At 50.5% G+C, this 14,510-nt stretch overlaps 1 protein-coding gene across 1 annotated transcript in view; it reads right to left on the reverse strand.

The window, feature by feature from the left end:
- Positions 1–14,140, reverse strand: part of Rassf5 (Ras association domain family member 5) — a 60,427-nt gene extending 46,287 nt beyond the window's left edge. Inside the window, exon 1 of the mRNA XM_076941123.1 lies at positions 13,635–14,140. Within this exon, the coding sequence (XP_076797238.1) occupies positions 13,635–14,076 (442 nt within the window). The 5' untranslated portion in view covers positions 14,077–14,140. The remainder of the gene's footprint in view (positions 1–13,634) is intronic.
- Positions 14,141–14,510: the final 370 nt, after the last annotated feature.

Raw genomic sequence — 14,510 nt, forward strand, 5'->3', positions numbered from 1 at the left:
CCCAAGGAGAAGCCTCCCTTGGGAAAGCCAAAGCTCAGGAAAGTCACTTTGCTCACCAAAGACCTGGCAGCCAGGGAGTGGCTTTACTACTATGTGCAGGTCCACATGTGTCTGTATCTGTTTTCCTTAATGCCACAGCCCAGCTGCTCATGGAGTCCTTCCAGGAAGGTAGAGACAGAAGTCCACGGCTCCCAGCTCTCCAGCCAACCCTTCCTTCTTCCCTCCTCTGGCAACAGTCAAGTTGAAAGGCTGACAAAGTGAAGCCAGAGCATTGTGAGGAGAGGTAGCATTCCTCTTTAACTTCATGCTGCCATGATAGGCCTGCATGATTTTTGTTCAGTCGATAATTCCATGAGCTGAATAGCAAAGGAACAACGAAGTGTGTGTGTGTGTACATGTGTAACTGTTTTTCTTCTTAGCACTGATTATGTATTTGACTGTTATTGAGAATGAATTTTCCATTTTCTAAAAGGTAAAACCTTAACCAGAAAAATTATTTATCATGGTCAAGACCATATTGTAGCTGGTCTTTGCTGCTTTGTGGGTTCTCCTTCTTCCCGCCCTTTATCTCGCCTGTTTCCCCTCATCACTAGATAGGAAAGAAAGGAGGGTAGAGGGGGAGAAAGAGAGAGAGACTCCTAAATCTCATTTATTTCCTCTGGCTTAGTCTTTGAAAACAACTACTAATGAACAGCAACCAACACCCCCTGAACAGCCACCAACTGCCAACCCCACCTGTGGGGCTCTAGCATTGATATGCACTCTGAAAAGTTCCTAGAATTCCAAACATCACAGAAACTATCCACAGCTGGCAAAACCACGCCTCTGCTAGAGCACGAGGCAAATCATAACCAGCTGCTGCCAACAATCCGAAGCAGCCCCACATCCCCACACCTGGGGTAAAAATGAAAGCACGCTCTTATAACATTTCTGTGGTTTTTTTTTTTTTTTAAGAGACCAAAATTCCAAAATTGTCACCACACCATATTAATTTTAAAATTTTGATTCCAAATTTTTTGGTCCAGATATATAGCATTTAATCTTAGTTCCAATTCCAAGATATGCTTTGAGTACCTGGAATCTCCACTTACCTCCGTATGTACTGAGAAATAGAAGTGGGTCAGGCAGCCCAATGAAAGGCAATGCTCTCCCAAAGTCTTCCAACCATCCAAAGGAAATGGTTATAGGTCAGTGCAATGAGCAGAATCCAGTGGCAAAGGGTTCCAGCCCTGGCTGCCAGGCAACAACCCTTGACCAGGGCCTCACTTCTCTGTGTGGCCTCACTGCAAAAGACTAACTCCTCTGTCAGTCCCTCTTTACAGGGATCTGGAGCACGTGAAAGATACTAAAAATAAATATGCATGTTTCTGCTTTTCTGCAGATAGTACCAAAACAGTGTAAGAGAAAACACTACCCAGCAGAAAGATCCCTGACTGGAAAGCAGTGTCTCAGATCCATCCTCGGCTCCTATGCTGCCACTAACAGAGTCTAAGGAAATAGTGGAGGATGAATGACACAGCGGTGAGAATACGTAATTGATTGTTATTGTCTCTCCCAATCATCTTTCATATACTCCTCCTCTGTCCCTCTACCCCAGCTAAGGACAAGTCTCATCCTAATTAGTAGTGTTCAGGAAAGGAAAGCAGTGGCCAGTCGATGCCTGAGGGTAGGACTCTTCTAGACAGCTCCACCCAGCAGCTTAGAGCCCTGCACACCATTCACACTTTCACTAGTGAAGCGGGTAGGAAAGCTCTGCCCAGGAACCATTGCTACTCCCTGGTCCTTGCTCACTCTGCTTCACAATGCTTGCCTTATAAGCTACAAGACAGGCAGAATGGAAGGCAGCAGCTCTCCAAGGCACCAGGTTCTACTGGATCAGGAAGCCCCGTCCCAGTGGCTACTCAGTCCTAATCTATAGCCCTACTAAAACCCACAGCCTAAACAGGGCCTTTGAACCAGGATGAGCATGTCCATCCTCCATGCCTGCTCAGCTTCAATCAGGCAAGGTGACAGCACCCATACCTTGCTCTCTGCAGAGTCCAGGGGGTGGGGGGAAGATACCAAGAAATGGTGCTGAGCTCAGAATTACAGGCCAGGCTGCCTAAAAGAGCCCCACATTCCTTTTCCATGAGAAAAGCCACTAGACAGAGGCCTAGAAGCCCAAATACCCATTCCACTCTAGTCCTGAGCATCTCCAGACAGAGAGGTTGAGACCTACCATGAGCCAGGGTCTTGCTGCAGAGCCTCTGTGGGGTCTGGAGCTTTTCTGACAGCTCCTGGCTCCTCGGGAGCCTTTGGAAGAATCGCTGGAGACACTCAGTGACTGTGCTGAAGCAGGCGGCCACCACCTCCTCATCGGGGCCCTCCCTCATTCTAAGATGTCTGCAGATCAATAGTTCTTCTTTAGGTCTGGCGCCAAGAGAGGGAGTCACTGGCCCAGTGGAGGGCTCTAGGCTTCCTGTGACCAGAATAGACACCTGAGACCTCATGGATGTCACCTCCTCCTCAGCTGAGATCCTGTCTCTGCCACCTCCTCCAATGGAAAACTTTCTATTCCTGGGCTTTTAGCTTGATAAGATAAAAGTGCCCCCACCAAACAGACTGCAGGAGAGCCTGCCCGGGGCCTCACTCCTCACGCATGCCTGTGAGTCTGAGAAATCAATGTCTTCAAAGTTCCAACCACCGACCAAAGTCATCTGTTACCTCAGACCACGTGCCCAGCCTAGGAGCTCATTAATGGATTGCTTTGGGGGTCGTGGGCTGGTAATGCTTTACCAGCCGAATATCAGGCTCCTGAGGGACAACCCAAAGCTAATTCATATTGCTGAATTCAATTCACTCAGCAGAGGGGGAGGGAGGCTGTGTGGTTTTGAAGAGGTCAGGGCATTTCTCTTAGACAAGATACCTGGGAAGAGGGGAGAGACAAGGAGAAAGATGTGATCCTGTGGGGTGCAGGAAGTAGGGGAGCAAAGGAGCAAACAATGGTCTCCCACTTACAGACAGAAATATCTTCTTGGCCTAAAAGAAGGCTCACAGAATATCCCTCTCTCTGATCCAAAAGCAACCAGTGCCATGAAAGAGTTTCTGAAGACCCTGCTGCCCAGGCCAAGTCAGAGAGCTGGTACCAGAGTGGCAGGAACCTTCTGGAAAAGCTACAAGATCCACCCTCGGACTCCCCAGAGACCCAACCTCACCAGCTAGAGCCAGGGAAAGATGAGGACTTGTCCTTTAGTCAGAGGACGTGAACTTCAGAAGACTGAGCATGGGTGGAATCATCTTGGTCTTCTTGTGCTTGGCCAGGTAGCAGGCACTAGACTCCAGAGACCCTCTAGGGGAGTCCCAGAGTCCCAAGCAACTACCAAACCCTGGCTCAACCTGTTTGTTCTCCCATCTCCTCCAAAGTCAAACAATGCCCTGAGCTGAAGGATATATCCTCTGATGTACTCACAGAAGAAAGCCTTGACTCTGAACCTCAGTGAAGCCATCCATCCCCCTCCACACCTTCCTCACAGAAATCCAGCTAGGAGGTTCTGTTCAGACCACATGTGTCCTGTGGAGATCAGAAAGATACTCAGTATAGACTGGCAGCACATAGTTCAAATCCTTCTTTAATATAGAAACACAGCGCCACATGCCTGCAATCCCACCTAGTCAGGAGGCTGGGGCAGGAGGATCTAAGTTCAAGGACAGCCTAGGTAATTAAGCAAGATCTCCAGCTCCGTGGTAGAATATTTGACTAACATTCAGGGGCTCTGAAGTCAATCTTCAATAACTCCAAGAATTTTTTTTTTCACAGATTTTGCATTTGTTGGTTAAAAGAAACAAAGCAATCTTGTTTTGTATGTCTCTCATGGGTAATGCTCAGTTTGTGTTTCCGCCTATTATGCTCTGGACAGCTGTGTCCTCCCCTTCTGAAGCCCGCTGCTTTCTGTCTATTATGTTGTATGGCTTGAGGAAGAATGCATAAAATTCAACAATTTTATGTATTTTGAGGACAATATATTTTTCTCTCTTCTTAAAAAAGAGAACATAGGATGACTGTTCTGTCAAGCGTCCTTAAATCCAGCACGGATCAAGGCGACAACTTGTGGCTGCTCTTCTGGAGCTGCCCTGGGGTTCTATCAAGTGCTGTTGTACATAGGTACGTAGTGTATCGAAGGGGCAAAATAAATCTGTTATGTTTGGGAGAAAATAACTCTATACAGGTGCAAAGAGAGGGGGCTCTTCCACGATATTTGGGAAACTGTGTTTTTAAAATGATCTTGGGAATCATTGGAGAGTTTAGCCAGTACATGCCATTTGGATGGTGTGTGCTAAGATGTGGACACTTCACCATTGCATGGCCATCCCTCCTCAGGCATTGATCTTTCTCCCACACACTCCTTGGAAAGGCTGGGCTGTCTCCAGTCTGGTTTTGTGGCCTGTCATCTTGTCAAGCAGTCTCTGTACCAGAAAGAGGTTGAGTCCAGGTCCTGAGATGACACTTAGGACCATCAAGCAAGAGGTGGGACTGAGGCCCTCTGCCCAGAGGGTCTGGGAATTCTGGCCCAGGCCAGCACCCCCACTACTGCCCCTGAAAAGAAGGGCATCTGAGGCTGGGAGAGTTCGAATATACAGAAAAGGGAAGCCCCTCTCATTTGGCTTAGGATGGGCCTCACATCTCTTTTCTCAACAGAGTTTTGGTTTGGTTTGGGGTTTTCTTTTGCTGTTTCCAGTGTTTGGGATAAAATTCAGGGCCTACAGGTGCTCTACTCTAGAATCTTCATCCCTGATCCTTTGGAAATGAGACAGATGTTCTACAGCTGGCCTGGGAGGTCTACCATCTGTAGCAGGGGAGAGTCCACGATGACCTCTTGCTGCCCCTAATGTCCGAAAGGATAATCTAGCCAAGGCTCAACAGAACTGGAAGCAACAGGATTCACCATCTTACAGTTGTGGGTAGGACAGAGCCTCCCCTAAAACACCTACTTATATAAAAACAGATTGCTTTCAGAACACACATCTCTAGCAGACATTTAGGGAGAGCGCTCTGAGCACTTAGGTTGCAGCAGGAATCTGTGGTTAAACAAGGCGGCACAGAGGCTCTCTGAGTTCTTAATACTTTCCGCTGCCACAGAATGGACATGATTATTACAACAGAAACCACCAAGCCGCCAGCCTCTTCCGAGCTTGGATGGAAAACACATACAAGTGAGTGGGGGAAAGTAAGCAGCAGACGCGCTGTCGGGGTTCAAGCCAGAGGCCTCGAGCAGCCCTGGTGAACTTTCCAGTCCTTATTCAGGCCGTCTCTTCCTCAGCTCTCTCCCCCAGGACCCTGTTTGCTTAATTTCACTTTGGTTATTGGCTGGTCTGTGTCATGAACTCTGACAGTTTCAACACACAAAAGATGTACCTTGTGTGTCCACACCCACCCTGTGCACATGCTTGTGTGTGTCCACACCCACCCCGTGCACATGCCAGTGTGCTTGCTGGGAGTGGAAGTATTTCTCCACTCCAGATTTAAATATCTCACGATTTGCACATGAAAAAGGCTTAGAGACTAAATGGGAAGGCAGGCTGTGTACACCCAGCTCTGTAGTACCTGGCACTGACGGAAACTGCAGCTTCCACACCCTCCTCTTTGTTTTTTGTTTTGGTTGTTGTTGTTATTTTTCCCCCTTGTAGCTATTACTAGTAACAAGGTTTTGGACATTTCCACATTCATTGACAGAGAGAGAAACATGAATAAGAAAATGTAATCAACTCTGTGGACAATCATGCAAGGTTCAGAAGGCAAAATACTGTGTTAGATTCTGGTGGTCCTACAGAAGCCACTGGACTTCCCTGACAGTGAGGTCCCCTCTGTAAGACAGCCACGGTCAAGTCAGTCCTGCCTACCTCACAGGGCCCAACACAGGCTGACCATGAGAACGTCTGAGACCCAGCTGGGTGTGATTCCAGTCCTCTTGGTCCCTGCACTTCACAGCCACTCTCTCAGACAGATGAGTATTGACTTCCATTTTCACAGGTTCACAAGCAGAACAACTTCCATCATGGTTGAGCAAACTCAGCAATGACATTTTCCCAGAGCCAGCATGCCGCTGACAGCCCTGAGGGGACTTAAGCTCTCCCGTTTTTTTTCACAGGGCTCCTGGTTTGCAGGCGTGTACTGCAGTATTGTTATTGCAGTATTGTCACTGCAGTATTGTCACTGCTGTGATGACCCTCCATCTAAGTCAAAGCCTTGTAGATGTCAGGCAAGTGGCCCACCCAACCCTTCAAAGCAGTTTTTTTAAAAACCCACAAACAACACTGCACTTCTTTTAGACACATCTTTTATGAACCTGTTTCATCAAGGTCCATTTAAGATTAGTTTTCAGTTGTTTTTCTTCATGTGTGCATTTGTGTATTCACATACTTATGTGTCCATGTTTCTGCATATCCAAGCACATGTGCATGTAGAAGCCAAAACAACCTTGGGTATCATTCCTTTAGAGTCACCCACCTTGTTTTTTGAGACAGGATCTCATACTGGGACCCAGGATTCACTGTTTAGGCTCTGCTGGATGGCCAGCATCTCCAGGAATCTGCCTATGTCCCCACAGTGCTGGGATTACAAATGCATGCCACTTGGGCACTGGAGAGATAGCTCAGTGGTTAGAGCACTGGCTGCTCTTCCAGAGTCCTGAGTTCAATTCCCAGCAACTATATGGTAGCTCACAACCATCTGTAATAGGATCTGATGCCCTCTTCTGGTGTGCATGAAGACAGAGAACTCAAAGACATAAAAGGCATACATAAATAATTATTTAAAAACAAAACCAAAAAACCAAATATGTACCTCTATGCCCAGCTTTTTATGTGGGTCCTTGGGGTCAAGCCCTGATCACCATGCCTGAAGAGCACGTACTTTACATACTGAGCTATCTTTCCAGCTCCAAGCTTTCAGTTTTCTCCAGCCAACAGCCACTCTAGACCTAAAAACATGTCTCTTCAAGAAGCAGGGAGATGAGGGTGGCAGAAGGTTGCTCAGAGGTCATCTACCAAAGAATAAATATGCCCTAGCCTCTCATGGTCACAGGTGAGTGTCACACCTAGCCACCACCCACCTGCCCAGTGACACATGCAAATGAGTGGCCTCAATCTTGAACACCACCCCTGAGAAGCCCTTGGCAATGCCACCTTGTGGTTTTCCTCCTGGTGTCCTCAGCAGCAGTCAAGGCAGTGGATCTAGGTAGGAGCATCCTGAAGAAAACATGTGATATTTCGACCTCCATGGCCACCCAGACCCTCAGCCACAACCTCCCTGTTCTACAATGAGAAACGTGCCACGGTTCCAAAAGGCACCTCAATGCACTTCCTTCTTCCTCAACTAAAGTGCAAAGAGACACAACTTCAGATTTCCCAGTGGATGCATCTTATGAACTTCGCCTACTCCAAGAACCACAAGCAGGCTAGAACAGGCCCAGCACAGACATGATGGCTACTTCTGCTACTGAACACATACTGGAGAGGTCTTGAGGTCCACCATGCTCTGCCCACGTCTCCTCAACAGTGTGTGTGTGTGTTTCAGGGAAGACCCACATATTATTGGCAGGGTCTCAGATAGGATACCCTTGACCCTGGGGCAAGGCACACGCGACTATTCCCAGCACATACTTTATTTCACTGAACCAGTGCCCCCAGGGAGAGTAGCCTGTGCTGAACCTGACATCATTTCCTTGGCCTCTTCCTTCTTTCCCCAAAGTCCTAAGTCTGGCTCTGCTCCCCTCTCAACCCCTAGCTCCTGCTCAGAACGTGGGGGGGAGAGAAGCTTGCCAGAATGCCTGGAAAAAAACCCCGAATATGACTAAATACAAAGCCATCTCCCTAGTCAGGGCTGGCCTTTGCAGAGTCAGCTGCCGCCAGCACTTCCTGACCCAGAAGAAGAGAGTTGGAACAGAGCCCTGCGGGAGGAGGGCTGGGTGGCTGCAGACAGCAGAGACCAAGAGTTAAGACCATCCATCTGGGAGGGCAGAGGTAGCCTGCAGCAGGAACACAGACCAGGATCCATCAACTGGGAAGAGGCACCTGGCACTGACTACAGCCAGGGCAAGGAACATTGTGGGCAGGGCCAGGGCGTTTACCTGCCCTGCTCACCCACAACTACTCACCCTCCAGAGAACCTTGCCATCTCTGGAATGCGAACAGGAAGGGTTTGGGATGTTTACCTGTCTATCTATCACCAGTCTTAATAATACCCCAGGCAGGGCAAGAGCGTCAAGCAGCTGCCCTCTGTGGGTAACTGAGCAGTAAGGACTGAGTAGAGAGCCAGCAAGATCCCTGGGAGGGCAGGGATGTGACACACGCCACCTTGCCGAGTCTGGTGGCTGCCTATGATAAAGGTGCTGAGTACTGGGCGCACAGTGGGGAGACATGTCGAGGGCCCATGATGCCTCAAAGCCTGGCGGGCCTGTCAACATTAGCTCTATCTGAAAGGTTCCTGCTAGCAAGCTGGCCAAGAAAGCCCCGGGCAGGTGAGTGCTTGGCAGAAGCATCCCACATTCCAGCCTCATGAGGCTATTTTGAGGATGAGTGTAGTGGCAAGCATAGAAATGGGGTTCTTTAGAGCAGAGGCATCGCTGGCACGTGTAATGTCCTGTGTACATTCTCAGACCTCTGCTGGCCTGGCCCAAGCCTCGCCAGAGTACACTCCCAGCTGGAATTCACTGTCATCCAGGCAGAATCCTCCAAGCTGGAGGAGGCCGATTTCCTTGTCACTCGGGGCTTACCTGCCAAGCTTGCCACCGGCTGCTTCAAGAGTGAGGTTGGAAAAAGGGAAAGATCCCAGCCCCAGACCTCATCAATTCCCTGCCACCTAATGACTCTCAGCTCCGGCAGACGAACACACACACATTCATTACCAAGTCTAATTAGGCTGCAGACAAGTGGCATTAATCATTTTTGACTATACCTGGGATTCAAGCCCCCATACTCTACAATCATAGTTTCATGCTCTGATGAATGGGGGTGGGAGTCGGCTCACATTTAATCCCTCGATTTCATCTTTTGAGAAAATGAAAGAAGGAAAGAAAGAAAGAAAGAAAGAAAGAAAGAAAGAAAGAAAGAAACTAGGGATGCAGACTGAAGATTCAGGATACCACCGCTGCCCTTTCCCTGTGTTTTAACACATACCCTGAAAAGGCCTTTCCTAAGCAGACTTTAATTAGAGCCAGGAGGGGAGAAAACTGGGTGTTTGCCGATTTAACAACAAAACATCAATGTCAGTGCTTAAATCTCCCAGTTCCCCAAACAAAATATGGCTCCAAACTAAGGAAAACACAAGCTGCTTATTCCAGCAGTGCTGGGGTCCTGGGCAAACAGCTCCCAAGTGCCCAGAGTATACACTGGATGGGCAGGCAGCACATCAAAGGGCAGTGGACATGGTGCTTTCTATGAAGACTTTTGTCGGTTTTGGGGGGTCGGGTAGCCAAAGACGGGGTCCTAGCAGACTTGCAAAGAGCCCCTAATAGAATAGGTGAGCTGCCACCTGGATGACTCAAATCCCACAGAGGATCTAGTTAAACCCAGCCATCAATACAGTAACAGGAGGCAGACAAGCACCCCTGAGACACCAGTAGCTCTCACGAAGAGAAGTCACCGGCCCCTCCCTAGGAATTCGGCAGCGAGTACATGACTCTCACAATGTAATCAAAGTCTATCACTGGAGCAGGGAGGTGAGGGGGTCTGAGCCCCAGGGAGCCCCCCTTTTCAGGCCAATCATTCCAATCGCTTTATAGTCATGGCTCCGAACAACCAACCCTTCAGAGGGGCTCTTTCCTGGAGCCAACCTGGGACACCCACATATCAACAGCTTTCAACAGATACCTGAAGTCTCTTCCCCTCTCGAACTAGACTTGGTTTCTCCAACTGCCAGACCATTTCCTGGCCCGGGATGGTTCACACACCCACTCAAGGGAGACCCATGGCAGAAGGCCATCTTTATGTGCCTTCCACACAAGAAAAGGCAAGAGGCAGCTGGATGAATTCCCAGGTTGTTTGCTGTTTACTGCTGTCTCTGGGAAGGTTGGAGTCAGTGTCTACCACCCCCACCCCACCCAAAAACAAAGCCTGGGGGTTCTGCAAGCTCTCACCTCTGCTGCTGTCCCATCTGTGCATATTTGCATCCAGTCCATTGGATTTCCTTCCCTAGCTAACACATGTGATTCTTTGTGTGCATGTGTCACAAGGGTGTTGTGTGTTTGGAAGCCAGAGGTCAACATAGATTGTCTTCCTAGATTGTTCACCATTTTATTTTTGAGACAGGGTCTTTCATTGATCCTGGAGTTTGATCCACATAGCTAGACTGGCTGGCCAGCAAGCTGCCTCCCTGGTACTGGCTTACAGGTGAGTACTACAGGGCTAGGCTTTTTGCATGAATCTTTTTTTTTTTTAATTGTGTATTTTATTTACATTTCAGATGTGACCCCCTTTCCCCATTCCCCACCACCACCACCCAGGAGCCCCCTATCCCATCCCCTTCTTCCTGCTTCTATGAGGATGTGCCCCCACCCACCCGCCCACTCCCACCTCTCCACCCACGAATTCCCCAACACTGGGGCATCCAGCCTTCACTGGACCAAGGACTTCCTCTCCCACCTATGTCCGACACTGTCATCCTCCCCTACATATACAGCTGGAGCTATGGTCCCTCCCTATGTGCTCCCAAGCTGGTGGTTTAGACCCTGGGAGCTCTGGTTTGCTGGTATTGTTTTTGCATGAATATTATACTTGCTCGGCGAGCACTTTATGAACTGAGCCATCTTGCCCGTCCTCAGACTTAGTCCTGAGAGTTAGCATTGGCTTTGACCTTAACAGTGTTAACCAGTGCTGCTACAGACCTCCAAGCGGGACAAAGCTGAAGCAAGGCCAGGCAGTTCTCTAAAATGTCCCTTATTGAAAGCCCATTTGTCCACCAGGCTCCCACCCAGTGTCAGCCTCCTAAACAGACAGGTGTCACTTGCAGCCCCAATGGCCTTCGAGTCTCAATGGTGTAAACAAGCATCTGCTTCCAACCACCATTTACGGAAACCAGCATGGCGCTCTGCTGGTCCCAAGTGCTCTGGGAAGGGCATCCATCTCCAAGCCAGGCGCAGAGGTGTCTCAGTCACTGGGCTGTGGGTTTCATCACAGCTGACTTCCACCTGAGATGCTAGGCAGGAATGTCATGTCTAGAGGACACCTCATACCTAAACCTCCAAGATATACTATCCACTTCCCGCTTTCAACTTCACACTGAACAAAGCTTGAAAACCGTACCCCATGCTTCTGCGGCATAGCGAGCCCCAGCTAGCCATTAATGCTCTTCAATGGGAGGGGACAAGGGCAACATTTACATCTAATTGGACGCCCATTGTGCACCCTGACAAGCACTTTTCTATCAGCATACACGTATATGATTAGTACATTGAATTCTCACATTAACATGATGCCATGGATTAGATCAGTATCCTCACCTTTTAAAGACAAATGACGGTGACACAGGGATTCATGGGGTCACACAGAGACTAAGTGACATGGATTCAAAGCCAGGACTTTGGTTCCAGTTTGAGGTGTGTGTGTGTGTGTGTGTGTGTGTGTGTGTGTACAATTGTGTATGTGTACAAGTAGCTAGGGTTGGCCAGCAAGGGCCAGGACTCTGCCCGTCTCCACTCCCTGCCTAGCACTGAGATTACAAGCACGTGCCACCGTGCCTGCTTCTATTTACTTATATTTTTAACGTGGGTTTTAAGGATCAAGTTCAGGTCCTCACGCTTGCTTTGCCAACTGAGTTGTCCCCCCTCTTCCCAGCTCCAGGATTACCTTTTAAAAGTTCCCTTTCTGGCCCATGCTTTTCAAAAATGAAAATAAAACAAACAAACCCTCTCAGAGAGCCAGACCTCAGCTTAGCGCCAGATGCCTGGCCAATCTGTCCTGCACACCAAAACTGTCTCAACTTTCTCCTGGTCAGCCGAACACTCACGGTTAGTTAAATATTAAAAACAACAAACAGAGATTCCTTTCTGTGGCCTTCCTGATTCCAGTTCTGCTGCCTCTTCAGTGTACAAACATCTCTGGCTGGTATGAAACAAACTACTCAGGGCCACAGGAACCCAAGAAGGTGAGAGAACCTCAGCCAGTCTCGGGCCAGTGGGGATGCCTTGGGAAGGAACTGGCAGGGAGGACACTATTTCCCAAGTGCTGGAAACTATTTAGGGACGAAGCAAGGGAAATAAACAATTCTAATGTGGTGTGAAGATGCTCGTTTAGTCATGGAGTACTGCACAGATACCCACAGAAACCCCGCAGCTAACCAGGCGAATATCAGGAACTTGGTGTAAAGCTGACCGTCTCTCAAAGTCTAAATACAAGCAAGAATTGCAACGAGTATATTTTCACAGACAGTGCAGCCTCTGGAATTTGAGTATAAGTAAATCCATAACAGCAAAGCCACGGCCTCTTCCCCTGTGTACAGGGTTTAGTGGGTAGTGCAAAGCTAGGAACACTGAGAGAGAAAAGGCTGGCAGCGCATCCAAAGGTAAGTGGCACTGGGTTCTTCTGCAGGTCAGCAGCATTTACAAGGGACAGCAGCCCGCGCACACATGGCACAGGACTCTACACACCCAGCACTCTCCCGAGGGCTGCTGTCCAGTGTTGCAGTCTGAAGGAGGCACAGGGTATAAGACAGGAGAGGGCCCTTCACCAGAAGATGTGGCTGTAACCCATGTCCACAGATGATTGCTGGAAACTGTCATTGCACTGTTTGCTTCATATGTTCAAATTAGCCACGTAAACACATGGGTATGAGTGTCCTCTGGCAACAGCAGATATCTGGGTTGGTGGGGAGGAGACGTCTTACATGGATACACAGACTCACCACTGGCGAGAGGTGGTAATGAGCCCTAAAAAGAGCGCGGATTTGCTCAGAAACTCTCTATACTGGTGCCCAGTGTTTCATTCAGGATTGGGAGAAGCCAGCAGGCCAGTGGGGATGCCTTGAGGAAGGAACTGGCAGGGATTTGGGGCGCAGGGGTGCAGGAGAAGGAAGAGGAGGAGGCTAGGCACAGTCAAACACTGGAGCAGAGTAAATTGGGTTGAGAAGTCAGGTGCGGAGGGCTGAGGAGGGCTCAGGGGCAGGTAACCTTGGCATCTTTCAACCTCATAGCCTGTTTCCACTCAAAGCCTAACCAGGCTTCCTGTGCCAACAGCTCCCTAAGAGGAAGAGCCTGAGCAAAACCTGAGGTAACCAACAAGTCATTTCCCCATTAACTCTAATAAGCAAGGGTCAAATACTCCGTTATCAACTATCACTGCCCAATTGTAAAAACTTACAACTAAAGGAAGAAGAGGGTGTGCGTAAGACAACCGAATGACCTTGAAGAGAGCCATCAAATCCCAACCTGCAAACAAGCTCGCCTGCATGCACGGGGGAGAAGGCTCGTACCCGTCTGAAGATACGTCACTGTACACAGATAACCACCTCTAGTCAGTGGGCAGCCATTAAAGAATGCCAGGCAGTGGACAGCAGCTGTCTCCAAAGGTAACCTGCCTAAAGTTCGGGATGGTCACAAAGGCAATGGCCTCCTCTCCCGGGCTCACAGTCCTTCACCTCGCGCACCTTCCCCGCCCTCACTCACTAGCGCAGCGCAGCGCCTGCCGCAGCACCTCTCGTCCGCACAGGTCACACCAGCCGGGGCCGCCCGGCAGCGCCAGTTCCGCGAAACGGTGCCCCTCGCCTCTCTCGGCCAAGACGCGGGGATCCTGCGGCTGCTCGAAGATGCTCCTCACGTCGCGGGGTCGGTGCGACCCAGGTCGCCGCCGCAGTCTCTGCTGCAGACCGGGCCGGACAGGGCGAGCGTGTCGGCAGTCCCGGGACGTGGGCTCGGGGTCCCCCCGGGCACTCCTCCTGCCGCCGCGACCCTCTAACACCCCGGACGCGGGGATCAGGGCCGTGGGGACGCAGCGGCGCGGCCGGGCGGGCGGCGGCGGCTCGGTGCCACCCAGGCTCTGCAGATACCGCGGCGGCTCCGGGTCTAGGAGCAGCGGGTAGGGACGCTGTCCGATGGCCGGGGACGCCATGGCCAAGGCCCGCAGGCGGCGGCAGCTCGGGAGCCTGGCCGACAGAAGGGGCGGCTCCGGCCGAGCGCGCTTTTAAAGGGACCGCAGCCCGCGGGCGGGGCGGGGCGGGGCGGGGCGGAGCCCACGGAGAGGCCGGAAGGGCAACACGCGTGACTGCGGGCCCGAGCCTCGTGGGTTTAGGGGCGACTCCGCGACTAGGAGGTGGCGAAGGTCCGAGCATCCGAGATGCTTCACGAGGCTCGGTGGGCGCCGGCTCCTACGCCTCTGTCTCCAGCCCTGCCCTGTCCCCTCTGGGCGTCTCCCTGGACGCCCGGACACCGGCGGGGCGGGGAGCAGGTGGGAAGGGAGGGCTTTGGAACCCTGGTGGGGCCCCGGGGGCGGGAGCTAGCCCGCCGCTGTCAGTAAGGTGCCCGTGGGAAGCTGGCTACATCAGC

The sequence above is a fragment of the Arvicanthis niloticus genome, chromosome 10, assembly GCF_011762505.2.
Source record: "Arvicanthis niloticus isolate mArvNil1 chromosome 10, mArvNil1.pat.X, whole genome shotgun sequence".
Lineage (NCBI taxonomy): Eukaryota > Metazoa > Chordata > Mammalia > Rodentia > Muridae > Arvicanthis > Arvicanthis niloticus.